Source organism: Chlamydotis macqueenii, chromosome 21 (genome assembly GCF_036417535.1).
Source record: "Chlamydotis macqueenii isolate bChlMac1 chromosome 21, bChlMac1.mat, whole genome shotgun sequence".
Classification (NCBI taxonomy): Eukaryota; Metazoa; Chordata; class Aves; order Otidiformes; family Otididae; genus Chlamydotis; species Chlamydotis macqueenii.
The window spans coordinates 9,580,908-9,605,545 of record NC_141576.1 but is presented as its reverse complement, the minus strand read 5'-3'; the positions used below and the strand labels follow the sequence as shown (position 1 = coordinate 9,605,545).

At 58.0% G+C, this 24,638-nt stretch overlaps 2 protein-coding genes across 7 annotated transcripts; both read left to right on the top strand.

Moving 5' to 3' along the window:
• Positions 1–1,001: 1,001 nt before the first annotated feature.
• Positions 1,002–16,186, top strand: ATP13A2 (ATPase cation transporting 13A2). Of its 2 annotated transcripts, XM_086764737.1 has the most exons (29): positions 1,002–1,047; positions 6,359–6,432; positions 6,670–6,837; positions 7,138–7,196; positions 7,336–7,447; positions 7,554–7,633; positions 8,114–8,191; positions 8,443–8,512; positions 8,957–9,091; positions 9,342–9,408; positions 9,507–9,638; positions 9,821–9,988; positions 10,078–10,188; positions 10,301–10,347; positions 10,442–10,630; positions 10,710–10,916; positions 11,077–11,193; positions 11,338–11,494; positions 11,791–11,911; positions 12,079–12,203; positions 12,567–12,727; positions 13,166–13,276; positions 13,501–13,580; positions 13,798–13,950; positions 14,087–14,183; positions 14,300–14,523; positions 14,761–14,912; positions 14,996–15,168; positions 15,349–16,186. In XM_086764737.1, the coding sequence occupies exons 1-29, from the start codon at positions 1,038–1,040 to the stop codon at positions 15,517–15,519; spliced, it is 3,549 nt and encodes a 1,182-aa protein (XP_086620863.1). In that variant the 5' UTR covers positions 1,002–1,037; the 3' UTR covers positions 15,520–16,186. The 2 variants fall into 2 exon arrangements, with proteins under 2 accessions (XP_086620863.1, XP_086620865.1); XM_086764739.1 differs by lacking the exons at positions 1,002–1,047; positions 6,359–6,432 and having other exon boundaries at positions 6,745–6,837; positions 7,027–7,196.
• Positions 16,187–16,423: 237 nt separating this feature from the next.
• On the top strand, positions 16,424–24,401 carry MFAP2 (microfibril associated protein 2). Of its 5 annotated transcripts, none has more exons than XM_086764747.1 (9): positions 16,424–16,848; positions 18,137–18,206; positions 21,475–21,560; positions 22,835–22,861; positions 22,941–23,027; positions 23,216–23,257; positions 23,430–23,517; positions 23,635–23,708; positions 23,971–24,401. In XM_086764747.1, exons 1-9 carry the CDS (start codon positions 16,832–16,834, stop codon positions 24,266–24,268), a joined length of 789 nt encoding a protein of 262 aa, XP_086620873.1. In that variant the 5' UTR covers positions 16,424–16,831; the 3' UTR covers positions 24,269–24,401. The 5 variants fall into 5 exon arrangements, with proteins under 5 accessions (XP_086620873.1, XP_086620876.1, XP_086620875.1 ...); XM_086764750.1 differs by lacking the exon at positions 16,424–16,848 and adding an exon at positions 22,476–22,562 and having other exon boundaries at positions 18,135–18,206; positions 23,971–24,232; XM_086764749.1 differs by lacking the exon at positions 16,424–16,848 and adding an exon at positions 22,473–22,562 and having other exon boundaries at positions 18,135–18,206; positions 23,971–24,232.
• The last annotated feature ends 237 nt before the right edge of the window (positions 24,402–24,638 follow it).

The window sequence follows — 24,638 nt, the reverse complement described above, 5'->3', positions numbered from 1 at the left end:
GCGGCACGTTGCCAGTCCCATGATACTGGTATTTCTACACTTTCTGCATCCCTGTGCTGTGAAATGTCATCTCCCTGTCATCCAAGGGGTTCCCATCAGCAGCTTGAATAAAAAGAGCTTTGTGACCCCCCTCCTCCTCTCCCATTATGCCCTTCTCTTTAGTTAACATGGGTTTTTGACACAGACTGGTTCTTGCCTTGTTTTGTTTAAAAGCTAGGCATGCTTGCTGACACGAGGGTTGGATGGAAACGCAGCCGGGTGCAGAAGAACTGAAGGCAGCCCCTCGCTGCTTTGACTGTCACTGCACTGGCTGAGGTTTTTCCGTTCTCATTAACAAAATCCGCTTCACCTTTGACTTCCAGAGGAAGCCCAGGCTCTACCTGTGGCACTTCCAAAGAAAACGTTGGCTTTATCTCCCTTCCGGTGGAAGAAACGGAAACTCCCTTGTGCGAGGATGGGTACGGGGACAGCTATTGCTTTTTGGCCCCAGCTGAGCGTGGCGGTGGTGGGCAGCAGCCCTTCTTCCAGGCGTTGGGTGTTTCTGGCAGGGCTTTTGCAGCAGCTGGAGCCCCAAGAAGCCAAGTTCTGGCTGGAGGAGCCTACTCTAGGGGCATGATTTGGGTCTGCACCTGATAATTTGCTTCAAAATCCCCCTTCCATCAGCTTTCCTGGAGGGAGGCCTGCTGCAGAGGGAGCTGCGCGTTTCCTTGTGAGATGTGGGGGTGCAGAGCCCCTTTTGGGGGCAGTGCCCAGCGCATTTCCTTGTGAGATGTGGGGGTGCAGAGCCCCTTTTGGGGCAGGACGCTGGGTATTTTGTTGTGGGGTGTGCACTACCCTGCCACGGAGGGGTTGCAAAGCCGCGGGGAGAGGGGGTGGTTGTGCAGCACCGGGGGTGTTTCCGCGCGTGGTTTTTGGGGAGGTAAAAGGACTACAAGTCCCAGCAGCCCCCGCGCACCGCCCTTCCGCCGTGGAGCTGGGTGCGCGCGGGGCTTCGGCCCCGGGGCTCCCGCACCCCGGCCCACGCGTGGCCGCCCGCCATGAGCTCAGGTCAGGGGGCCCACGCGTGGGGAGGGAAGGGGGGGGGATGCGGTCAGTGTGCACGGGTTCCCCCGCCTCGCATCGGCCAGCTCCGTGCTTTGCGCTGCCTGCCTGGCCCCACGGTTGCATCGCGCAGGGCCCACGGGGATCGCGTTTTGCGTGGCCCCCCCGGGGGGGGGCTGCATTGTGCGTGTGACCCCACGGTTGCATCGTGCACGGCCCCCGCGGGTCGCATTGCGGGTGCCCCCGGGGGCTTGCATCGTGCGTGGCCCCACGCTTGCATCGTGCACGGCCCACGGGGGTCGCGTTGTGCGGGGCCCCACGGTTGCATTTTGCGTGGACCCCGGGGGTGGCACTCATCCCCACCCCAGCATTTTTTTATGTGCGATGGGTTGTGCAGGAAGGATGGGTTACACACAAGGTGCAGAGGGGAGAGCAGCTTCGCTTTATTTTGCTTTTCTTTTTGCTTTTTACTTTTTATTTTGCTTTTTATTTTCCTTTTTTTCCCTCTCCAGCGGGGTTTGCAAGAGGAGGAGGTGATGGGGCTGGGGATGGTGCAAAGCTGGGTGCTGCCCCCTCCTTGGCATCGCAGATTTGGGGGCGTAGCAGAGCAGAGTGGGGAGCCTCGCGACGTCCCATGGGTGCCCCTGCCCACCCTGGGGTGCTGCGGGTCTGGAGAACGCGAGGCTGTAGCTAACCGGGTTGCGTGCTTTTGCTGTCGCAGCCTTTTATTCAGTGCTTCGTTAGTGCAGAACTGGTTTGCTTCGCATCCCGGCAGGACGCCGGTCCTTGGTGGGACTCTGTGCTAAGGCATGCGCCGATTAATCTGAGCAAGCCGTGGGGAAACAAAACCCAGGTGTCGCTTTCGGATGCTCTGAGCTTGCTGGGGTCTGCGGCTGGAGCGGAGCATCCCTTTACGGTGCCTTAGTTGGTGTCGTTGAGAGGGGGATGGATGGCAACCACGTTGCCTTTCTGACCCTGTGAGCGGGGCAATCGTGGGTTTTCTCATGCCGGTAAAGAATGTAACGTGGTGTCAGGTGAGCAGGCCTTCAATTGGCATCGTTACTGACCGCAGCGTGGCCTTAAAGCCAAAAGACGCTTTGCAGAGTCAAGGCTGGCGGGGAGAAAAAGGTACTCAGGCTGAGAAATGTGGTATTGCGCCGCAGAAAGCATCCGAGACTCCGTGTGTCGGCAGTGTTTCTCATTCCAGGGCATGCAGAAGCAGCGCAGCCCGTGGGACCTTTGCCCATTTCCTTTTGAATTTGCCCAGGTTGACGCAGACGAGTTTCTCAAAGGCAGCGCGGGAGCGAGGGAGGAAGAGCTTTGTGGCAGGAAAGGGAGGAGCGTGACCGTGCAGTGGCCAGCCACCCGTCAGAGTGGCTCTTTGGGTGCCCAGACTCCGTGCCACGGCTGTGGTCCCTGCCACTGTCCTTGTAGCCCCTCGGACCCCCTCCACCCATCTTTTGCCCCACATCTGCAGCGTAGCAGCATTTGGGGGTTAAACCTCACCCCTTTTTTTTTCCCTGCACTGCTTAATTTAAGGGTAGCCAGGGTTAATGCTGCCAGACTGGGAGAGGCAAGAGATGCTCTAATCCTGGCTTAACACACCAAAACGGGGATGATGGGCTGTGAGGAGCAAAGCCCCTCTCTCGCTAAGGGAGCTAGGAGCCCTTTATTTACCCAGAATTTGAGGAAAATGTGAGATTTAAATACAAACAACCTTTTTTCCCCCCCTCGCTTGGGGTTGCCCAAGCAGGATGCTCCCTGAAGCTGCTGGGCACTTACCTCCAGCCTGGCAGGTGGTTTTGGCGTACGGCAAGGTCTTGCGAAACCCGAGTGCAGGAGAGGTCAGGGCAATGCCTGTCTTGGGTGGGAGAGAAACCCGCCTCGCTGGAAGGGTTTGACCATTGTTCCTCAGCCGGTGTCATCAGCGTGCAGCGAAGCAAACGCTGGCCGTGCCGCCAGCTTCCTGCTCGTGAATGACCTTTCCCTAGAAATCCAAACCGAAACCAGTTTGAAGTGGACAGGGCTGCTGGGAGGGCACCTCGCCTACGAGGACTTTATTTTCTCACCCATCTCAAGGGTTTGATGCACGGAGAGCGATTCCCCCGGGGTTACTGGCAACAACAGAGCCTGAATCCCCATCTTCCACATCCCCACCTTGTATCAAGCCATCTCATCCTTTTATTTCTTCCAGCCTTGGGGTGTTTTTCCGGCTGCGCTCCCCCTGCAGATGCTGCCACGTCTGGGTAGAACCAGACCGCCTGGTAAAACACGTTTGCTCCGGCGGCATGGCAGGCAGGAAGGCATGTTTCTCTCTGGTTGGCTCGCATGGACAAGTTTGTGTTGGCTTGGTGGAAAGGACAGGAGAATCGACGTCATCTCATCCCAACCCCTCGCTGGGTCTGGGCTTGCAGCTGAACGTGACATCTCCCATCCCAAACCAGAGTCTGAAGGCTGCTCTGAAAGATCCTCATGAGTTAAATCTTGTTCTATGTGACCCAAATACTGTTTTCCTTTCTTCATCCCTCCTTCCTTACTTTTGCCTCATCCTGATTTTCCACGTCCCCATCTCCAAGGGCCCAGTTTGAGCTTGCCAGCCCCATCCCTTCAACCAGAGAGCACCAGACCTTGCTGGCTGGAGTCACCTCCCTGAGTGAACCTTCCTCTTCTGGCATGCAACCTCTAGCCCGCATGTGAGGATGGACGGATGGAAGAGAACTGGATGGAGGATGCTGCTCAGGAAGCCCTGAGCATCCAGCGGGGACCGTGAGAGCGGAGGGAGATCTCCAAGTCCCCTTGGGATTTGTTTGCTTCAAGAAAGGTGCTTGTAAAAGGGCCATGGCCGAGGGAGCCTGGGGAGAAAGTCTCTGGGACCAGCATGCATCTGTTTTCGGGGTGCGTGTGCTGCTGGGAAGAAAGGCTGCATCTTGGGGCAAAATCTCGGGGCAAGAAGCTGGCAGTCGCAAACAATCCCCAGCCAGGGCTGGGGCTGCTTTGCAGGGGGGTGTTTGGTGCCACAGGATGCATGGGCTCGAGGTTTCCACTTTCTGTCACCAGAGGGTGCATCCTCTCCTGCTAGGACATGTGCTAGATATCAGGGCATCCCGAGCATCTTTCTCCCCGGTTTTCCCTGCACCTCGACAGCAGCGATGTGTGGTGGTTCTCCGAAAGGTGCAAGACAGGGCACCAACTCTTCCCAGAGCCAGGCAGCCGCGAGGAGCAGGCATTGGGACTTCAGACAGTGTTTTGGCCATGCAAACCTGGCATCCGCGGGGAATCTTGGCTCCCCTGTTCCCTTTGCAATCCGGGATGGTGCATCGCTGACCCCTCCTTGAGTTTGCAGCCACTCCTGTCTGTTATCCCCCCCTGAATTCCCCTTTAGCAGCAGGGAGAGAGGCAGATCTCTTCCCCAGGGCTCTCCAGACGAGCTCACGGGTAAAACCCCTCCGCTTTGGGAGCTGGAGGAGGCACAGCCGGGTGCCCCCGTGCTGTGTTTGCCGACGAGGTGTGGCCCCTGCGCCGCGCTTCAAACTGGTAGCGCAGCTTCGCCTCGCTCTGCCCTCCCCTCTGCCGGCTTCTTCCCGGACACGTCCGCCGGCGGGCAGGTGATGACGGCTGTACCGATCCCATCCCAACCGGCGACAGCTCCGCTTGCGCAACCAACAGGGTAAAGTGCGGTGAGTCAAGGTGAGAGCCCTTTCTCGCTCGCCATGTTTCGGGGAGCAGCCAGGATGGGAGCGGGAGGTGAGAAAATCCATGGGGACAGGGACAGTGTTGTGCAAGAGCCACGGCTCTGCAGGACGCAGCTGGTTGCGGCCGTGCTTGTGCGCTCCTCCAAAAGATTTGCTGCTTGTAGGATCAAGAAAGTCGTTGTAATTTTGTTGTTACTAACAGCAGAGTTCAGGTGCAGAGATGGGCTGTGCTTCTTGCTGCCCAGCCTGGTGTGGGTAGGCGCAGAAAGCAAACTGGGTTGTTTTCAGGCTGTTTTGATACTTTCCCCTCCTGCAAACCCTGCAGGCAGCGCTGGGGAAAAGCCTTTGTGCGAGGCACCCCCTCGCCCTCTCCTTTGTTCTGCTCTTAGGAAGGGCGGCACACGCTCCTCCTCGCCCTCCTGCGCCCGCTCCTGGCCTCGTGTAACCTGGAATCGCCGCTTTTTGCAGGGTTTGGTGCCGGCAGCGTGGAGATCTGACATCTCCCCTCCTCACTGGTCCTTGGCGAGCTTCGCAGCCGTTCATTTTGGCTCCTGGCAGGGCTTTTGTTTTAATAAACCATCCCTTGGGCTCATCCTTCTTCAACTTGAAACTTATCCCTTGGAGCGGCACCAGCTGCATTTCGGGGACCCACTGGGTCGCTTGGCAAGATGGAGACCCTGGCCCTGGTGATCATTAAAACCAGGGGATGGTTTTAATTAATTGCTTTTGTCACCTGCAGACAAGCTTTGCGGTCGGCCCGGAAGCGGCAGGAATCCAGCTGGGGTGGCTTTTCCAGCAGAGGACGGGTGTGCGGCACGTAAATCGTTAAACCAATCTGAGTGCCCTCCTGGAAACCTGAATCTGACCCAGCCAAGGAATTTTCTGCGGGTTCCAAGGGTGGGAGCCAGCACCTGGGTTGGTGTTTGTGCCACGTGTTACTTCCCCACTGCTGCTTTAAGATCCCAGAGTTGGGGTGCTGCGGCTTGTAATCCAGCGGGGATAAGCATGTTCAACTTCATGGCATGGAAGGTGACGGTTAAAATCCCACCTGGGATGATTACAGCAATGCTTCCGACGATCCCAGTCTCCCAGGCTGGGCATTGGGGTGCAGCAGAGCCCATCGGGAACTGGAGGTGCTGCGCCACGCTGGGCATCGTCGAAACCAGAAAAAAGCAAATTTTGTGGCCACATTCTCCGTGCAGAGGAAAACACAAGGAGCAAACAAATGTGAAAAGTGGCTGGGAGAGCTCTCCCTGCGCTTGACCTGGCTCTGCACCAGCCCTGTTCCCTTCCGCTGGCTGCTAAGCCACTGGTTTTCCGCCAGCTTTTCTCCCCAGGCTCCTTTGGCATCGTTCGCCTGAGCGTCACGTGCTGCAGGAGGGTGACCAGGCAGTGCTGGTGTGTCCCGTGCCCGCAGCATCCCACTGCGCGGCAGAGGTGGCTCTGAGCGGCTCTACGGGGAGCCGGGGCGGACGGCAGAGGGGACACCGAGTCCTGACACCTCCTGGGACTGATCTGGGGATGTCGTCACTGCAGCTGTCATCACCGTGGCATCCCCTAAATAACCCCTCGGATCAGCTCCCCTTATTTTTATTTTTTTTCCCCCCTGTTCTTTGGCTTTGCAGACAGCAGCAGGCTGCTGGAGAACCAACGGCCGGGCTACGGGACGCTGCAGCCAGACGCCAATAAATCCTGCGTGGTAGGTCCGAGGGCATCGCTGCGGGGAGGAAGGCACAAAATCCGTGCATTATCTGCCACATCGGCACAAGACACTGGTATTCCAGCCCCAGCGCCACTTGGTTGTCACTTGCCTGGTGTTACATCACACCAGGAGGCTTAGGGCTTTTGTCAATTTAGGATTTAGATGCTTGATAATCTTAATTTCTGTTTATTTTATGAATAAGCATCCCCATAAAGGTGACGTCCTTTCTCCCAGGAGGTCACGGGCTACCAGACCAAGACGTGGCGGGTGGCCCTGTGCCATGCGTGCTCCGTGCTGACGGCGGGGCTGCTTCTCGTCCTCTTCCACTGGAAACCGAGCCTGGAGGTGCAGGCGAAGTGCAAGCCCTGCGCCCTCGGCCAGGCTGACTGGGTCATCATCAGAGTAAGTCCCCGTCAGGGTCCAGGGGACCCAAGGATCTGGAGTTGGACATCTTTCATCCCTACCTCAGAGCCAAATTATTCCAGGAATAAATATTCCTGGAATTGTTTTGCACTTTCCCCTTCTGTAGCAGTCAGCCTGGCTTTGCGTTTCTCTTCGTTGTCCCTGAAACCCAGCTGTCATCTGGGACAGGTGGCCGGGGACTCCCTGCCTGCCTGCGACATTGTCCCCATTTGAAGGAGCAGGGGGGACATGCGGGGAGCTCCCCAGTTCCCTCCACTCAGACCCGTGCATGTGTTGCAGGACCGATTTGGACAGTGCTTCACCACTCGCGTGCGCACGGAGGCGCTGGGCGAGGGCAGGTGAGCCAGGCTCGCGTCCCTGCGGCGATGCTGGTGGGCAGGGGCTCACGTGTGCTTTTGGCTTCGAGGGAGATGGGGGCGTTTGCAGCCACGCTGGTGGATGAGGAAGGACTGACTCTTGGATTTCCACCCTGAGCAGCCTGGAGCATCACCCTGGGGCCAGGCTGGAGGACCGGAGGACCAGCATCGCCATTGGCGTGTCAGAGGAGGAGGAGAGCCGGGACACCATCCGGCTCCATGAGAAGGAAGAGGTAACGCTAGCGACCCTTCCACCTCCGCCCCGTAAATCCTCTCCCTTGGCGTGGGCTGCCCTCCTGTCCCTCTGACACCTTTTTTTTACCATCCTGCTCTGCTTAGAAGAATGTCTTGCGATACTACCTCTTCGAGGGCATGCGCTATGTCTGGATCGAACGGCGGCAGGCATACTGCAAAGTCAGGTATTTCTCTGTTCTCCCCCACCACGACAAACTTCTCTGCATCTCTCTGCTGCTCTCCTTGGCCCCTCAGCCCCCCCAAAATGGTCCTGACCTGGCTGGAAGTCATAGAACCGCACTGGAGCTTTTCTCTGTGCTGCAAAGCCTTTGGAGACCATCCCCGGGGCATTGAGTTCCAGAAAGCCACGCTGCTTCTCCCTCCAGGTTGTTGATGTTGTCTGTCTTCGTGGGCAGAGGAGAACGGGTGAGGTCGTTTGGCAGCTGCCCCGTACCGCTTGCAGCTCTCCAAACTGGGCCCCTTTTGTTCCCGCTCCTTGGTGCCCGCAAGCTGTGGCCAATGCCGAGGAACAAGATGCTCTCCCTTTCCCAAAGGGGTTTTTTTTTTGTCACCAAAGACTTGGATGCGGTGTTTGTTTCACCAGCCCAGGCTCCTGCTGACTTTGACTCTGTTTCTCCATTTTTCTTTCCGTTTGGATTTGCCAGCATCTTGGATGAAGGCTGGACCTGTGCAGATCTCCACCTCTCCCAGGCTGGGCTCGACCAGCAAGACCACAACACCAGGTAGGGATCTCACAGCTTCGTGGGACACCTAGGGAGCACGGATGAGGCTTTTCCAGGGGCCAGCAAGTCCTGGAGCGTGGGTTTTTCTTGTATTCAGACCTCAAAAGAGAGGACAGGCCGGTGGGCTGGGTTGCCCCGGCTTGGCTTCTCCATGTAACTGGGCTCCTGTGGGGGTCTGGGCAGCGTGAGGAAATGCAGCTTTTCCCTGGCATGCATTTGCTTCCCCCTTGCTTTTTCTCTCCCCTTTGCAGAAGGAAGATCTACGGACCAAACCTCATCAAGGTGCCAGTCAAGTCCTACGCGAGGCTGTTGGTGGAGGAGGTGTGCATCTACGGGCCGTGCTTCAAAAGACTGAGTTGTCCCAGGGCAGATCCTTCCCCTGCTCTATGTCCCTCACCACAAGTGCTCTGTGGGCTCCTCCTCGCTGGCAGGGAGGAGAGGACTTCAGGAGAGGCAGCTTGGGCAGAGGTCAGAGAAGGCAGAGCTGGTAGAGCTGTGTAGAGGACCCGTCCTACCTCTTAGCTCAGACAGGAGCATCCCTGCAGAGTTGTAGAGGTGGCTGAGCATCCTCAGGAGTCCTGAGTAGAACAAAACCAGGGAGGGCAGGAGGGTTTGTAAGAAGTCAGCTGGTTCATCCCCAGCCCCAGCGAAGGACCAGCTTCTCCTCTGCATAAGCAGTTGTTCCTCAAGGAGCCTGGAGGTCTCACGATGGTCTGGAGGAAGCTCTGCCCCTAAAACCTTCTCTCTCTCCTTGTTCCCTTCCAGGTGCTCAATCCCTTCTACATCTTCCAAGTGTTCAGCATCGTGCTGTGGGTCTGCGATGCCTATTACTACTATGCTGCCTGCATCTTCCTCATCTCCACCATCTCCTTAGGGCTGTCCCTCTACGAAACAAGGAAGGTTGGTGGTGGGCTTATGTGGGACAAGGAGCTCTAGTGGAATAGCCCATTTTCTGATGCTTTTTGACCTCTGTGCTGATGCTGAACTCCCTCAGAGCCCAGCTGGGTGAGGACAACCCATAATCCAACGGTGGGGCAGGTTTCCTTGTCCTTCATCCGTGGTCCCGAGCCTTCGAGACCGGTTTTATGGATGCTTTGCCGTGCTTTTTGAGCTGCCCTTGGCTGGCTGCTAACTCCTCCCTCCCTTGCAGCAAAGTGCCACGCTGCAAAACATGGCCAAGACGTCAGTCGGTGTCCGAGTCCGTCGTCCCAACGGAGGTGAGTGTGGTGCCCGTGATGAGCGAGGGCTCCAGGCACGGAGCCGTTCAGGACAGTGCTGGGATGACGTGTCTGAGCATGGCTGCACTTTTTTCCAGAGGAGATGGTGGTGAGCTCTGCGGATCTGGTGCCAGGCGATTGCATCAGCCTCCCCACCGACGGGATGCTGGTCCCTTGCGACGCTGCACTGCTGATGGGCGAGTGCATGGTCAATGAGAGCATGCTGACAGGTGAGAGCCCCGGCACCCAGTGGGCTGTGCAGCTCCTCCATTCTGGCTTTCACTGGGGATTTTGGGGGAGAGGACGAGCCTCCTGTCTTGGTGGCCCTACGGTAGCCCCTTCCCATCCAGGCTGGCTGGATCCCGTCCCCTCCAGGGTGATAAACCTCCCTCTGTGATGTTCCTCACCGCAGGGGAGAGCGTGCCGGTGATGAAAACCCCTCTCCCGGCTGGCAGCCAGGCAGCCAGCACCGTCTATTCCCCCGAGGAGCACAGGCGGCACACCTTGTTCTGCGGGACACAGGTCATCCAAGCCAAGTCCTACATGGGCAGAGAAGTGCTGGCTGTGGTGACCCGCACAGGTAATGGGCTGAGGGGAAGAGCTGGGATTAAGCCATGTCCTTTGGAATGGTGGCTTTGCACGTGCTTACCTTCTGCCCCTCTCCCACAGGGTTTTGCACGGCCAAAGGGGATCTCATCAGCTCCATCCTCTACCCCAAACCCATGAGCTTCAAGTTCTACAAGGACGCTGTGAAGTTTGTCCTGTTCCTCGCCATCCTGGGTATGTCTGAACGTGGAGGCATGGCCAGGAGCAGCCCAATTCCCCTTACATGGTTGAACCCACCCTTCATCTGCTTTGCTTTATAACTGAGCCTGTTCTCCCTCCCACGCAGCTCTTATCGGCACGCTGTACAGCATCCTCATCTTGGTTAAGAACCGGGTAGGGTTGTTGGAGCTGGTGAACCCTTGGTGCCGCGGGTGAAGACGGGTCAGGGCTATGAGGATGCCCACCCCTCCTCTTCCTCGCCTGCCAGGTCCCCGTGGGGCAAATCATCATCCGTGCCCTCGACCTCATCACCGTCATTGTGCCCCCGGCTCTCCCGGCTGCGATGACGGTGGGCACCATCTACGCCCAGAACAGGCTGAAGAAACAGGGCATCTTCTGCATCAGCCCGCCACGTATCAACCTCTGTGGGAAGATCCGCCTGGTTTGCTTTGACAAGGTGAGTCTCAGGCAGCGCCGCGGGACCACGGTTTCCAGCTCGGAGGGACTGGCCTGGACCCACCATGCTCTCCCCGCAGACGGGAACTCTGACTGAGGAAGGTCTGGATGTCTGGGGGGTGGTCCCACTGGAGAACAACTACTTCTTGCCCATCGTCCATGAGCCCCGCTGCCTGCCCGCTGGTCCCTTGCTCTACTCCCTGGCTGCCTGCCACACAGTCTCACTGCTGCGGGCGCAGCCCATCGGAGACCCCGTGGACCTGAAGATGGTGGAGTCCACCGGCTGGGTAAGACAAGCAGTGAGTGAAGTTGCATATCTGCAAAGAGGGAGGAGGCACACATCTCGCAGTGCCGGGAGAGGGGGTGTTTAAAACTATCCCTGGGGTGGATGGGGCCTAGGGCTTGCAGGGCTAGGCTTTGCCATCTCAGCACCTGTCTTGGTTTCAGCACCTGGAGACGATGGAGGAGGAGGAGGAAGGTGAGCTGCCCACCTTCCAGCAGTTTGGGACAAAGGTCTTGGCTGTGATGAAACCTCCGCCCGAGGAAGAACAGCCACGAGACAGGGTAGGTTCTGCGGGCCGGAGTGGCTCGGGTTCCCCACGTCGCTGGGTCTGCACCCCCAAAGGGTTGTTGCGCTTCACAGCCCCTGGAGAGGTTGTACCTCCCAGTGAGTTTCCTGGGGCCTGACGCCCGCTCCCTCTCCTGCAGAAGCACCACTCGCCCCTGGGGATCCTCCGGCGTTTCCCCTTCTCCTCCTCCTTGCAGAGGATGAGTGTCCTGGTGAAGCTGCCCGGCGAAGCCTCAGCCCATGCCTACGTCAAGGGCGCGCCGGAGATGGTGGCCAGCCTTTGCAGGAAGGAAACGGGTACATGCTGGGAGATGGTGCTTCGCTCTCTGAGAAGCAGCCGGTCCTGCTGCTCCATCATTTGTCTGCATCCCTGCAACTCATCCCGTGGGAAATTCTGCTCGGTGATGCTGTGGGGTAGTTCCCAGAGACACAGGGCTCTGGGTTAGCTCCAGCCTCACAGTGGGAGGAAAACAGGAGCTGGAAGACAGGGAAGGGGGGTTGGAGTCTGGATGATGAGCATCTCATAGGCTCTGCCCAGCCCGGGTTCATTCAGGAGCTGCTCTGAGCTTGGCTTTTCTCCTCGCACCTGGCAGTGCCCGTGGATTTCTCCCAGATGCTGCGACACTACACCACAGATGGATTCCGAGTCTTGGGTCTGGCTTGCAAACCCCTGAGCACGGTGGCAACCTTCGAGGAGGCCCTGCAGCTCCCAAGGTTGGTGCTGACAACATTTTCTCCATTTACATCGTGTTTGCTCTGCGCATTTCACAGCTGTCTGCAAGGAATCAAACCCTACCCCCTACTAAAGTCCCCCGGGTACCAATTGATCCGCTCTGCCTTGTGCTGAAGCCGCTGTTGAACGGCTCGTTGTCTCCCACCAGGGACTCCGTGGAGAGCAGCCTGACTTTCCTGGGGTTCCTCGTCATGAAAAATGTTCTCAAGCCAGAGTCTGCACCCGTGATTCGCCTCCTGAGGAACGCCAACATCCGCCCCATCATGGTGACAGGTGACCCTGCGGAGAGGAACGGGGACGCTGGGCTCAGGGAAGAGACGAGACACGGACAACCCTTTACGTTGTGTGAGGGGTGGAGGGTTTCTCCACCAGAAATCGGTGGCCTGAAGCAGTGGGGAGGCATGGCAAGGACTCTTGAACCCTGGTTTTGTGCATCCCCGCTGCTTATTTGCATTGCCTTGCCAGCGGGCTCACAGCAGGCGGGGTGTGGAGGGGCAGCAGGGCTGCGGTGGCTGGGAGAGGGGATGCGGCAGGTTCGAGCTGCTCTTCTTGGCTTTGCAGCCGCACGAGACCTTGCCAGCGCCAGCTAGCAAACACCGCTGGTGGTTACTCAGCCCCGACGCCTCTTTCTGCCAGGAGACAACATGCTGACGGCCATCAACGTGGCCAAGAGCTGCCGCATGGTGGAGCCGAAAGAGCAGGTGATCTTCGTCAACGCCTCCCCGCCCAGCCACGACAAACCCGCCACTCTGAAATTCATCCTTGCCGAGCACTCCCAGGGCGAAGAGCAGCCAGAGGTGAGTCCCGAAGCAACGTTTCAGGAGGTTTTGTAAAACCTAAACTGCCAGTTGACTGGCTGGACTCTCTTGCCAGAATTGTTACCCTCAGAGACAATTACGGGTGTGCTCCTGCTCCTGGGAGCATGGGTGTGCTCCTGTTTCTCCCTGGGAGCACGTCAGGCTGGAGCTGATGCTCCAGACACCCTCGTCAGATGCAGCCGGCACCATGCTGCTCAGGTCCTGCTCCAGGCTTGGCATGAAGGGCTCGATCACACCAACTTTTTATCCAAAATACCATCATTTCTATGCCTGAAATGGAGGTTTAAGGAAAGCTGCTTTACCTCCTGCTCCGTGCGGGTTTGGGGTGCTGGTTCAGCCCGTTGGCCAGTGGCTCGGCAGGGATTTGAGCGCGCGTCGAAGCCCCGCTGCAGCGAAAGGAGTTGTTTCCCTTGGCAGGGTCTGCGCCAGCGGGATGGCTGCTTTCTCCAGCCGCAGCCCAGCCACTTCGCACTGAATGGCAAATCCTTCTCCGTAGTTCGCGAGCACTTCCCTGACCTGCTGCCAAAGGTGAGTCTGACGGCGGGGAATCCTCCGGTAAGGGTGACCTCACCGGGGTTCCGTGCTGCAGCCTCGCAGCTCTGCAACAAAATTCCCTGAGGGTTTTTTTTGGCCGGTGCAAGGTGCCCTGTGCCCTGCTGAGCTGGCCAATCTCAAAATAACCGGGCACCTCCTGGGCGTGCAGGGATGTGAGGTGCTGCGATATGAACGCAGAGCCTTCCCTTCCTTTGCAGATCCTTATCCGAGCCACTGTGTTCGCCCGCATGTCACCTGACCAGAAGACTCAGCTGGTGTGCAGTCTGCAAGAGATCAAGTAAGCCCCTCCAACCCCAAAAATGGGTGACAGAGAAAGGCAAGGGGGTTGGTCCTCTGCCCCAAGGCTTCTCTTGTGTGCCAGAGCGGTTGACAGCTGCGAAATCACATCTGCCCTCTCCCAGATGTGGAGTTATCCTAAACACGGGGGTGCAACCTTGAAGACCCAAGGTTTTTCCCCGTTCTGTCGTGAAATACCGGATCCCTTCTTGCTGCAGCTACTGCGTGGGGATGTGCGGCGACGGTGCCAATGACTGCGGGGCTCTGAAAGCGGCCGACGTGGGCATCTCACTGTCGGAGGCAGAGGCGTCGGTGGCCTCGCCGTTCACGTCCCGCATGGCCAACATTGAGTGCGTGCCCACTGTCATCCGGTGAGCTGCCGGGAGCCTCGTGGTGGGGGATGAAAACCGGGGAGGGCGGTCTCGTGCGTGCCTCTGTCCCCTCTTTGGGAGGACTCGGGGAAAGGGTGTGGTGGCTGGTGGGTGAGTCTCCCATTTCTCTCTGCAGGGAAGGCAGGTGCTCTCTCGTCACCTCCTTCAGCGTCTTTAAGTACATGGCCCTGTACAGCCTGGTGCAGTTCGTGTCTGTCCTGCTGCTCTACACGGTGAGCGCCGCGGTTGCCCGAATGCCTGCGATGCTCAGGGATGCCTCTGGGTCACCTTGTCCCAGCTGTCCCTTTCCTAGCCCCCCCACTAAGAGTGGGTGGTTTGTCCTTTCCAGATCAACACCAACCTGAGCGACTTCCAGTTCCTCTTCTTCGACCTGATCATCACCACCACCGTGGCAGTGCTGATGGGTCGGACTGGTCCTGCCCAGGAGCTGGGAGTGGAGCGTCCCCAAGGGACGTTGATCAGCATCCTTGTGCTGGGTAGCCTCCTCCTCCAGACAGCTCTGCTCATCACCGTGCAGGTCCTCAGCTACTTCATCACCGTCTCGCAGAGCTGGTAGGGGACCCGGCTTCTTGTGGGTTTAGTGATGGGAACGGCACAGAGGGTTGCAATGAAGCCTGGGTGTGCTTGTCTTTGGTTTTGGCCAACGCCAGCTGTCATCGAGGAGATGTGTCCAGCCACCTTGCAGCAAACGGCTCCCTTGTGCTCGTGGAGAGCAAGGGGTCGGTGTTTAGACCTTCTCCTTGCCTCTCGCTTTGTCTGACCCCCTGCCTTGTCCCTCGCCTGGCTCAGGTACGTGCCGCTGAACAGCACGGTGACGGCTCCCCAAAACCTGCCCAACTACGAGAACACTGTCCTCTTCTGCGTCACGGCCTTCCAGTACCTGATCCTGGCCATCGCCATGTCCAAGGGCTACCCATTTCGGGAGCCGCTCTACACCAACGGTGAGGATGATGCTGGCCACGTGGATGAAGAGAGACCTCAAACCTTCATCTTCCTCCTCAACCCTCTTTCTTCTTGCCCTCAGTGCTCTTCTTGGTAGTCCTCATCCTCCTCTTTGGCCTCATGATATGGTTGACCCTCTACCCGCTGGGCTTCCCCAAAATCCTGCTGAAGCTGCAGGGCATCGAAGACTTGAATTTCAAGCTGCTGCTGCTGGGGATCGCCGCCCTGAACTTCTTCGCCGCCTTCGTGCTGGAGGTGGGTCCAAGCCCATTGGGCACACAAGGGACGCGTGTTGTCCTTTTGGGTCTGTCCACGCAATAAATTTTGCAGGAGCCTTGGATGCAGAGGAATCAGGACTTACCTTGGCATTGGCTCTGCCCTTTCTTCGGGTCTACAGCCTCCCCAAAACCCGTTCTCCTCCCATCTTTGCTGCAGACTGCCCTGGACCACGGCTTGCTCAGCTGCCTCCGCAAGCTGCGCCGAAAGAAAGCGTCCAAGAAGCTTTTCAAGAGGCTGGAGAAGGAGCTGAGCCAGCAGCAGCCGTCCTGGCCGCCTCTTAATGAACCGCTCTTCGCTACGCCCAAGATGTCCATCGCCGTGAGATAGCACCACGTGTCGGGCTTCCCCACTGCCTGCTCCGCCGGCCAGCGCTGCCTGCCAGCCCTTGGGTACTGTCGTTTATTTATTTATCCTGGTAAATCAAGGGATGCGATGGGGAGCACGGCTCATCCTCCCCACGGGGAGCCGCTCAGCGTCACAGCTGTGAATCCGCACGTGCCGGTCCTGCAGCCGTGGCCGAGAGGAGGAGATGCTGGACAAGTAAACTGGGGGAGTGGGTCCAGAAGAAGAGAAATGGTCAAATGATCCAGCTCAGCTCTTCCTCCAGGACCTCTCCCACTCCCACAGTGGTCTCGGATCCATCTCCCTGGGCTGCACACCAGTACGGTTTTGCAAGGGGGATGCCATTTCCATTTTCCTCTCCTGGCTGGTCAAAACCACTAAGAAGAGGGTCCCTGATCTTATGGCGAGGGTGCCCACCTCAGCCTCCTGTCTCTGCTCACTGTGAAAAAAAACCCCTCTGCCTCTCCCCACGCCCGCCCTAGATGTGTAGGAACTGTTTACAAACTGCCCCATCCCTGGCTTGCAAAGGATGCTGCTCAACCCCCGACGCCCGGGGACCGGTCACAGGCACCCTCTCTGCTTGCCATGCTCCCGCAGAGCACTCCTGCTTTCGGACGGGACCTTTGTAGCATTAAAAAACAAAAACCCTTTATTTTCTTTATTTTTTAACTCTACTCCAGTGCATTGAGGTGTAAGTGCAGTGGGGAGAATGACGTTGCCACGTTTGGTTTCCGTATGGTGCTGTCATGAGCGTTGTCTAATAAATTAACACTATTTTCGGCACCGCGTGCTTGTGCTGCCTGGCGCGGACGGACGGTTTGGGGCAGGACGGCATTGACGTGCGGGTGAGTATCCAATGGAGCTGGGGAGCAGGGGAAAGAGGTTGTAGGGTTGCCTCACTCTCCGTCTGGGCTGGAAGATGCTGTCCTTGATGCCTGAAAGCAGACGACACCGCTGAGTTTTCAGCATCGGCTGGTAAATAACCTCTGAGCCTGTTTCCAGCTGGAATTTCCTAGAAAATAACACTAATTGCTGGAAAAATCCAGGTGTCCGCACCAAGACTGCAAAACCTCGCTCCTTCAACGGAGGAAAAGCCGGTAGATGGAGATGCCACATCCCAGAAGCCGATCCTCGGGAATGGGGGGGGATGTATTGCCCCTCCGAGGGATTTTTTTCCGGCTGCCTCTTGGATGGAAGGCTGGTTCTTGCAGGGACTCGCCTGCATGGAAAGTCTTAAACCCCTCCGAGCGCCAGCGGCGCCTCTCTGCCCTCCGGGAGCTGGGGATTAGATCAGGAAATGAGGCACAAGCAGAGGTAAGAGGTTTCCTGAAATCCTAGCCAAGGCTTGAGTTATTAAACCAGGCTTCCTGACCTTAAAAAAAAAAAAAAGAGCACACAACCCTCAGAGATTTTTTTTTTTTTTTTTTTTTTTGCCTGTGCTTGGCAATTTTAGAAGCAAAAGGGACCCGTGTGCGAGGGGTTTGTTTGCACCTCGGTTTTCCCCCTCCCGTGGGGGTGTTTTGCTTGGCTGGTTTTTCCAGGGTGTTCCCAGCCTTGGGGATGGGTTTTGCAAAATCCGTTTAATTATTAACAGGCGGCTCCTGGCCTCAGCGAGAGGTTAACGGGGCCTGGGGACAAGGACGATGCTGGCTTTGGGGTTTGGGGGCAGGCAGAGGCTGCGTTTGGAGTTGTTTGACTGGTTTTGTCCATCCTTCAGACTGGAAAACCAGGCCTGATTTGGGATGGGAGCACCTTAAAATCCCCACCGCTTCTCCTCCCAGTCTGAAACGCGCTCCGTTTGCTCCGCTGTTGGTTTTGAACACACTTAAAATTAGCAGGTTTTTCTCCTCCAGAGCCGGACTCGGTGTCACCACCGGAGCAGGGAGTTTTAGGGGAGCATCCCCAGCTTCGCCGGGGCGCAGCCGGCATCCCGCGTCCTCCGGAAAGCCGCCAGCAAGCCGGGGGAAAGAGGGCCCCATGGTCAGCAATGCTGGCTCCGCCGACACGCAGGGGCTGCAGATCTGCTCCAGCATCCTCAGCCTGGCTGGGGAAAAAAAAAAAGGGGGATTTGATTTTTGTTTTGTTTTATTTTATTTTCCCCTCTGTCCTGGGATAAAGCTTTAAATCTGCTGCGGTGTTGCAGCATCCTCGTTGCTCGAGAAGGCAGATCGAGCGCTAATGCCAAGCTTGGAGTCAGGAGGGGGTGATGGGGATCCCAGGATCCCAAATTTTGGGGGTTTATCTGAGATCACAGAGCAATGCCTTGACATGATCCTTTCATCTCGCCCTCCAGCTGCACAAAACCCAGCCTAAACCGCGCCGGCGTGCTCGCCGCTGTGCAAAACCCTCCTCCTGGTTTTACAATCCATTTAAAATTCATCTGACTGGGGAAAAAAAAAACAACAAACCACAAACTCCAGCCCTGCCGACCATTGCATCGATGTGCGCTTATTGATTTTTTTTTTTAATTATTATTTTTTCCCCCAGCAGGCAGCGATTTGGGAGGAGGAAGGGGCCGGCTCAGGTGTGGCATTAGGACCCAGCGGATCCCCCATGTTGGAGGTAGGAGTTGTGATTTTTTTTTTTTTAACTCTCATTTCAGACTTTTTGAAAGCGGAGAGCAGAGACCGAGGCGGTGGGCAAGGGCAGGAGCAGCACTGACACCCAGAGCGGTAAGGACCAAGCCAGAGCCCCCCCTCCCCATCCCAGCCCCCCTGCAGCAGGCAGGGATGCTGGGGACCCTCCAGCAGCCGCGGGGCTGAACCCCACCTTTGGGGTTTGGCAAAGTCGCCTCCCAGACTCCATCGGTCGGGGCAGGAGAGCCCTCAAAAGCTGTTTTCAACCTTTTAACCTCACAAAAAAAAACCCCCAACACCTTATTTTTGGGGCGCTGCAGAGCCAGCGGCCGTGGGGGGGACCCCCTCTTTGCAGCCTGACAGCTGCCGTAGTGGATTTTTAACTGCTTCAAAAAGTCTAAAAATACCCTAACGTCTGAAGGAAGCCCTAGCTTTTTTTTTTCCATCCTGGAGAGACTGTAGAAAAGGGATATTTTAATATTTGTATTTATTTTCCCACCCTGGGGGGGGGCCAGGACCCTAACGAGAACGCGATGTGTGAAACCAGGGATGAGGGCAAGAAGTTTTTTACCTTTGGTCGGGGGCCAAAAAAAAATTTGAAGCCTTTCATATTCCCTTTGTTCTCCCACTCTCTGGCAACTGGAGAGCTTAAAAGAGAAAAAAAAAAAGAAAAGAAAGGGAAAAGGGAAAAAAAAAAAAGCTGGGGGAGGGGGGAAAGGCTGGGGGAAGGTGGGGTTTAGCAGAATGAAAGGGAGAGACTGTGGTGTTCTTTCTTCGGGGCTGATTGTTCCCAGATGTGCAGTTGCAAAAACATCTGGCGCGGTCGGAGTCGCCGGACCCCTGCGCGGAGGGGAGAGGAGCCTGGGAGGGGGGCACCTCGCGGCCCTCCCGGGGCCGGGGCAGGAGGAGGATGGAGGTGGCCTCGTCCCCTCCGTGCAGAACTTTGGGCTGAAGGAAGACGGCGCGGCAATGCTCGGCCGGCGCGGCAGCGGGCGGTCAGTGTCCTCGAAGACGCTGGCGTCACCAGCGGGGGGAAGACGTGACCCGTATGTCCCCCATTCCCCGGCCAAAACCCCGCCAGCTTGGGCCGAAATCCCCGAGTCTGGGGGAAATTCCGGGGGAATTAGCCCTCGAGAGGAGCCTTGCGGGTCGCTTTGCGGGGAAAAAGGGGCTGGCGGGGCAGGTTAATCCCGCGTGGCCGCGTCCTTGGGATCACCAGAGCGATGGGAGGATGATGTGGGGCGCCACCGGAGATGGGTGTCCGTCCGGCCCCGAGCCGTCCTGGGTGGGATACCGGTGCCAGGTCAGGGTGATCTGGGGCCACAGGACATTGGCGCTGGCACCCCACGGGATCCCAGCACCTGGAGAACCGGCAAAGGTTGGAATGGGCGTCTACAGCCCCTTTCTGCCGCCCAAGGATCCCAACGTCCCCCCCAGCAGCCCCATCCTGGCCAGGACCCAGCTCCTTTCCCAAATTCAAGGTCTGCCAGCAGCCGCTAAGGCTCGATAAAGCCTCCCAGACCCCAGCTCAGAGCCGCCCGCTGATCTCGCTCATCCCCGCGCGATCCCTTTATCCCGGGACACATTTAGTCTGGCTTAAACCCGGCTCTGGGGCTTTCTTCGCCGCGGGAAGCGGATGGGGATGGCAGGGACCTGGGTCCCACCGAGGTGCAGCCGTGGGTTGGTGATGGAGGGCTGCTGGGTGCTTCGTTTGGGACCAGCTGAGCTCGGTTGTCTGATCCCAGCTCAGGTAGGGACCAATGTTCAGGCTTTCCCAAAGCTGGGAAGGGTCTGGACATCAACATCTCCAGTACCTGAGAGCCTGGGGATGGAGGAGGATGTTGTGGTGCCTAGAAGATGCAACTGTGGTGGTGGTACAAGGGCATGATTGGTAGAAGGTACTACGCTTTGGTGGTGGTGAGGACATGGTCTCTGGAAGGTGCTGTGCTTTGGTGGTGGTGAGGACATGGTCTCTGGAAGGTGCTGTGCTTTGGTGGTGGTGAGGACATGGTCTCTGGAAGGTGCTGTGCTTTGGTGGTGGTGAGGACATGGTCTCTGGAAGGTGCTGTGCTTTGGTGGTGGTGAGGACGTGATCTGTAGAAGATGCTATGCTTTGGTGATGACTCAGGACGTGGTGCCTAGAAAACGCAGGACTGGTGATGGTGCAGCATGTGGTCGCTGGAAGGTGCTGGTGCAGGACAAGGTCCTTAGAAGATGTCACACTTTTTGGTGAAGGAGAGGACATGGTGACTGGAAGATGCAACACTGGGGATGGTGCAGGACATGGTCTGTGGAAGGTGCTAGGCTTTGGTGACGGTGAGGACATGGTCGGTAGAAGATGCCACGCTCCGGTGATGGTGCAGTGGGTCCCACTGACCCCACCTTCCCCAGCGTGACCTCAAACCCAGCAGGCACCGTGCTGTGCTGGGGCTGGAGCCGCGTTCCCATCCCATGCCTCAGTTTCCCCGCTCCGGCAGCAGAGCCGGCGGTGCCACAAGGGGTTCCCCATCCTCGCGGCATCTCAGTGTGCCGGGAACGCCGGGAACGCCGACGTGCTTCACCCCCAACAGCCCAACGCGTTCGGTTGGGTTTCAAAGGAGTTTTTTGGGGAGAATTTCCCTTTTTTCCCCCCAATTTTCTCCCTGGAACTGGTCTGGGACGAGGGGGAAGGGCAACCAGCATCCCTGCCAGCCCGCGCCGCCAAAGGGGGCCCGGCTCGCCGGCGGCACAGCCGGCCTTGGCCCGTCTCCCCGCTCCACACGCAAATCGGCACTTGGAACGCGTTGGGAGCCGTGCGCGCCCAGGGCTGCCAAACGCCGGCGCGGGATTTTGCTCGAAAGCAAAATCTCCCCGTCCCCTTGGATTTAGGGGATGCCCCAGCAAACACGGCATCCCCCAGCGGGGGACCCCCAAAATATGCCCTTTGCCAAGGAGCCGGGCTGAAAATCCCGGGAAAGGAGCCCCAACGGCTCCGGCTCGTGGGTCCGTTGTCACCGGGGGGGTCCAGATGTTCCCCCTGCGGTGGTGATTCAGACCTCCCGGCATTTCTCGTGCCCCATGCTGCCTGCAGGATGTTTCAAGGGCTCGGTCCCTGCAATTCCCCCGGTCGGGAAGCCCAGCCTGCATTTTTGGGGGAAATTTCTTTAATTTGGGGGGGTTTGGATTTTTGGGGGGTTTTTGGGGTTTTTGGTTGGTTTGGTTTTCGTGGGTTTTTTTTTTTTTTTGAGGCAGTATCTTGGACAGAGATGGGCATCGTGGGGGAGGCAGAGAGGGGCTGCTCGGATGGGGAACCCTGGGGTTTTGGGGTCCCTGTCACCCCCCCGCCCCCCACTAACCACTCTGTCTCTCCTTCCGCCCCCTCCAGACTCCGGCTGCATCCCGGCCCGCGCTGCTGCTCCGACACTGCCGTCAGGATGAGAGCAGTGGGGCTCTTCTTGCTGTGTCTGCCAGGTGAGTTGCCCGTCCCCGAAGCGAGGTGACATCCCATCCCAGCGCCCCTCATGATGCTTGGGGTGCCTGCACCCATCTGGGGCCAGCATCACCTCATCACCTGGACGTCACCTAGACCCCAAAATTAGCCCGGGCTCGTATTTAGACTGGGACTAACACGAGGTTGGGGGGACATGAGAGATCTGGCGTCAGAGTGCATCCCTCGTGCTTTGGGGACATCGAGGTGGCCCAAAACTGGCGCCTGGGAAACTGGGACAACATCCAGAGAAATTAAATTTGTCACCCGCCGGGGAGGTGGCGAAGGCGGGGATGGAAACGAGGGAAGCAATGGAGCCGGGAGCCTGGAGCCAGGAAAAATTTGGGTGAAACCGGCTGGACAGATGGAAACCATTACAGCGGGCGAGGCCGGGGGTGCGCAGGGAAAGGGGGGAGCAGCGCCAGGGGTAGCGGGTCGAAAAGCTCAGTCCCGTCCCGGCGTAGTTCCCGGCAGTGTCTCGCTGGTGGATGCTGCCTCTTGCAAGGATGTGGAAGGACGTGGCGGTTGGATGGACCGCGGGGTGTCACGGTGTGGTTTGGGGGGTACGGGGTGACCTGATCCCCCCCCCCAAAAGCATCCTGCTTTGCGGGGTCACGGTTTGAACCCGTTCCCCCCCCCGGCGGGATGAGCTCCCAGCGATGCAAGGGATGCCCCGGTCCCATCCTGGGGTGTCGGGAGTGCCGCTTCTCCGGGTCGGATTGTGGTCAGGATCACCTGAGATAACGTAGGACCCCTGCTTGGGGGCGGCTCTAGGACGGTGTTTCAGGGTGGGGGGACGACGTGAAGCTGGAGGGACGGAGGCCGAGCCGGGAACCCCCAGTCCCCGGGCCGGGGGCGGCTGTGCCCCCCGCCGTGATGCTCCTCTGTGTCCCCAGCAGCGCTGCTGGTGCAGGGACAGTACAGCAGGTTTGAGGGCATCACCTACCCGGAGCCGGTCCAGTATTCCCAGTACGACCAGCAATCAGGTTAGAGAACCCTGAACTGGGAGAGGCCTTGCCCACCTCTCCCCTCCCTCTTTTTCTTTTCTTTTCTTTTGCTTTCTCTGGTCTGACGCCTCCGACACTCTTTGCTCCCTCCCTTAAATTTCCACCCTCCCCCTAACACCCCCCCACCTCCCCGTTCCCCTCCCGTGCGCTGGCGATTATTTATTATGCTTTTATTAATCTTTATAAAACCCTGGGGGTGTGGTTTCTCCCGAAACCCCCTCAGCCTCTCCCATTTCTGTTTTCTCCCCCAGAAATTCAGGATTACTACGACTATCACGGTAAGCGGGTCCCCTGCGGGAGGCTGGGGGAGGGCAGGTTTTTGGGGCTGTGCCCCGCACTCTCTCTCTCTCCCTCCAGATGTCACCCCCCGCGCCCCCGAGGAGCAGTTCCGGTACCAATCCCAGCAGCAATCCCAGCAGGAAATCGTGCCGGCCCCGACCCCAGGTGGGTGACAGCCGCCGACCCCCCCCCCCGCCACCCCAGCGCTCGGGGTCCCCATGTCCCCCCCACCTTACCCCTCCCGAAGCATCTCCACGGGTCCCAGCGTCAGGATGCTCCAGCCCTGAAAATCCAGGGAAAGGGCAGCGAAATGCTTTTGTCCATCCCTAAAATTCCTTTTCCCCCCTCCCCAGCTGCTGCCCCAGAGACCGAGCCCACGGAGCCAGGACCCCTCGGTGAGTGCTTTTCCTCCTTTTTTATCCCAAGCATCCACTGCCACGCTCACACCCCAGGGTGGGGGGTGAAAATTAGGCTGGGCGGGAAGAAGGTGTCGAGTGGATGCTGTGCCCATCCCCAGGGCATCAGGCCTTCCCCCCATGGATTTCCCAGATTTTTTTTTTCGTGCAGACTGCCGGGAGGAGCAATACCCCTGCACCAGGCTCTACTCCGTGCACAAGCCCTGCAAGCAGTGCCTGAACGAAATCTGCTTTTACAGGTGAGCTGGGGGGGGGGGGAGCCTCCCTGACCCCCCCCCCCCCATGTTTTGAGGAGCCCCCTGCTTTGGCACGAGACCCCCCTCCCCATCTTTTTTTTTAATCCTCTCTACGTCCAGCCTCCGCCGGGTTTACGTGATCAACAAGGAGATCTGTGTCCGCACCGTCTGCGCCCACGAAGAGCTGCTGCGAGGTAAGGATGGGGCGAGGAGGGGGGGCGTGCACCCCCCAAATTGGGATTGTCCCCATCCCGCTCACCCCTTTTCCCATGACAATGGGAAAAAAAAAACAAAAAAAAACAGCAAGCAGAGTTGCACCGGGCATCGCTCCACAGTTTTCCCCAGCATGGACCAAACTGGGATCCCATTTTGGGGCGGGAAGGGTCCCTGGCTGCTTCTCTTTGCCCCCCCACCCCCATTTTTCCTACCCCCCGCGGATTATTTCTGTCCCCGCAGCCGATCTCTGCCGCGACAAGTTTTCCAAGTGTGGGGTGATGGCCACCAGTGGGCTCTGCCAAACCGTGGTCGCATCCTGCGCCCGCAGCTGCGGCGGATGCTGAGCTGGAGGGGGGAACCCCCCCCCAACATTTTCACTACCCGCATCCCAGGATCCCAACCCCTTCCCGGCCTCCTCTCCCGGCTACCCGTCCCGCTCCGGATCCTCACCATGGTGCTAAAGAAACCGTGCATGAAAGAGCATAAACCAAAAAAAAGGCAATTTTTTTTTTCCTTTTTTTTTTTTTTGTGCACATAATAATTAAAAAAGGAGGGGGGGTTATTATTTTTATTACTTTCTTTATAATATTGTAAAAGGGGAACGGTGCGAGCCCCCGCTGCCCCGGTTTCTACGTAGAGTATCCAAGAGATAAAGCGTAAGGGTCACTGTGGCTCCCGACTCATTTTTTTGCGGGGGATTTTTCTGATTTATTTGGGGGGGGGAGGGTGTTCTCATTTTTCTGGGGGTTTTCTGACTTTGGGGGGGGGGTTCTGATTTCCTAGAGGGGGAGAGGTTCTGATGGGAGGGATTTGCAGCACCCAGCCTCGGGGGAAGGGCTGTGGGAGATGGTTTGGGGGTGTTTGGGGGCTGATTTTGGGGCAGTTGGTGGGGGGATAGCACAGCGTGG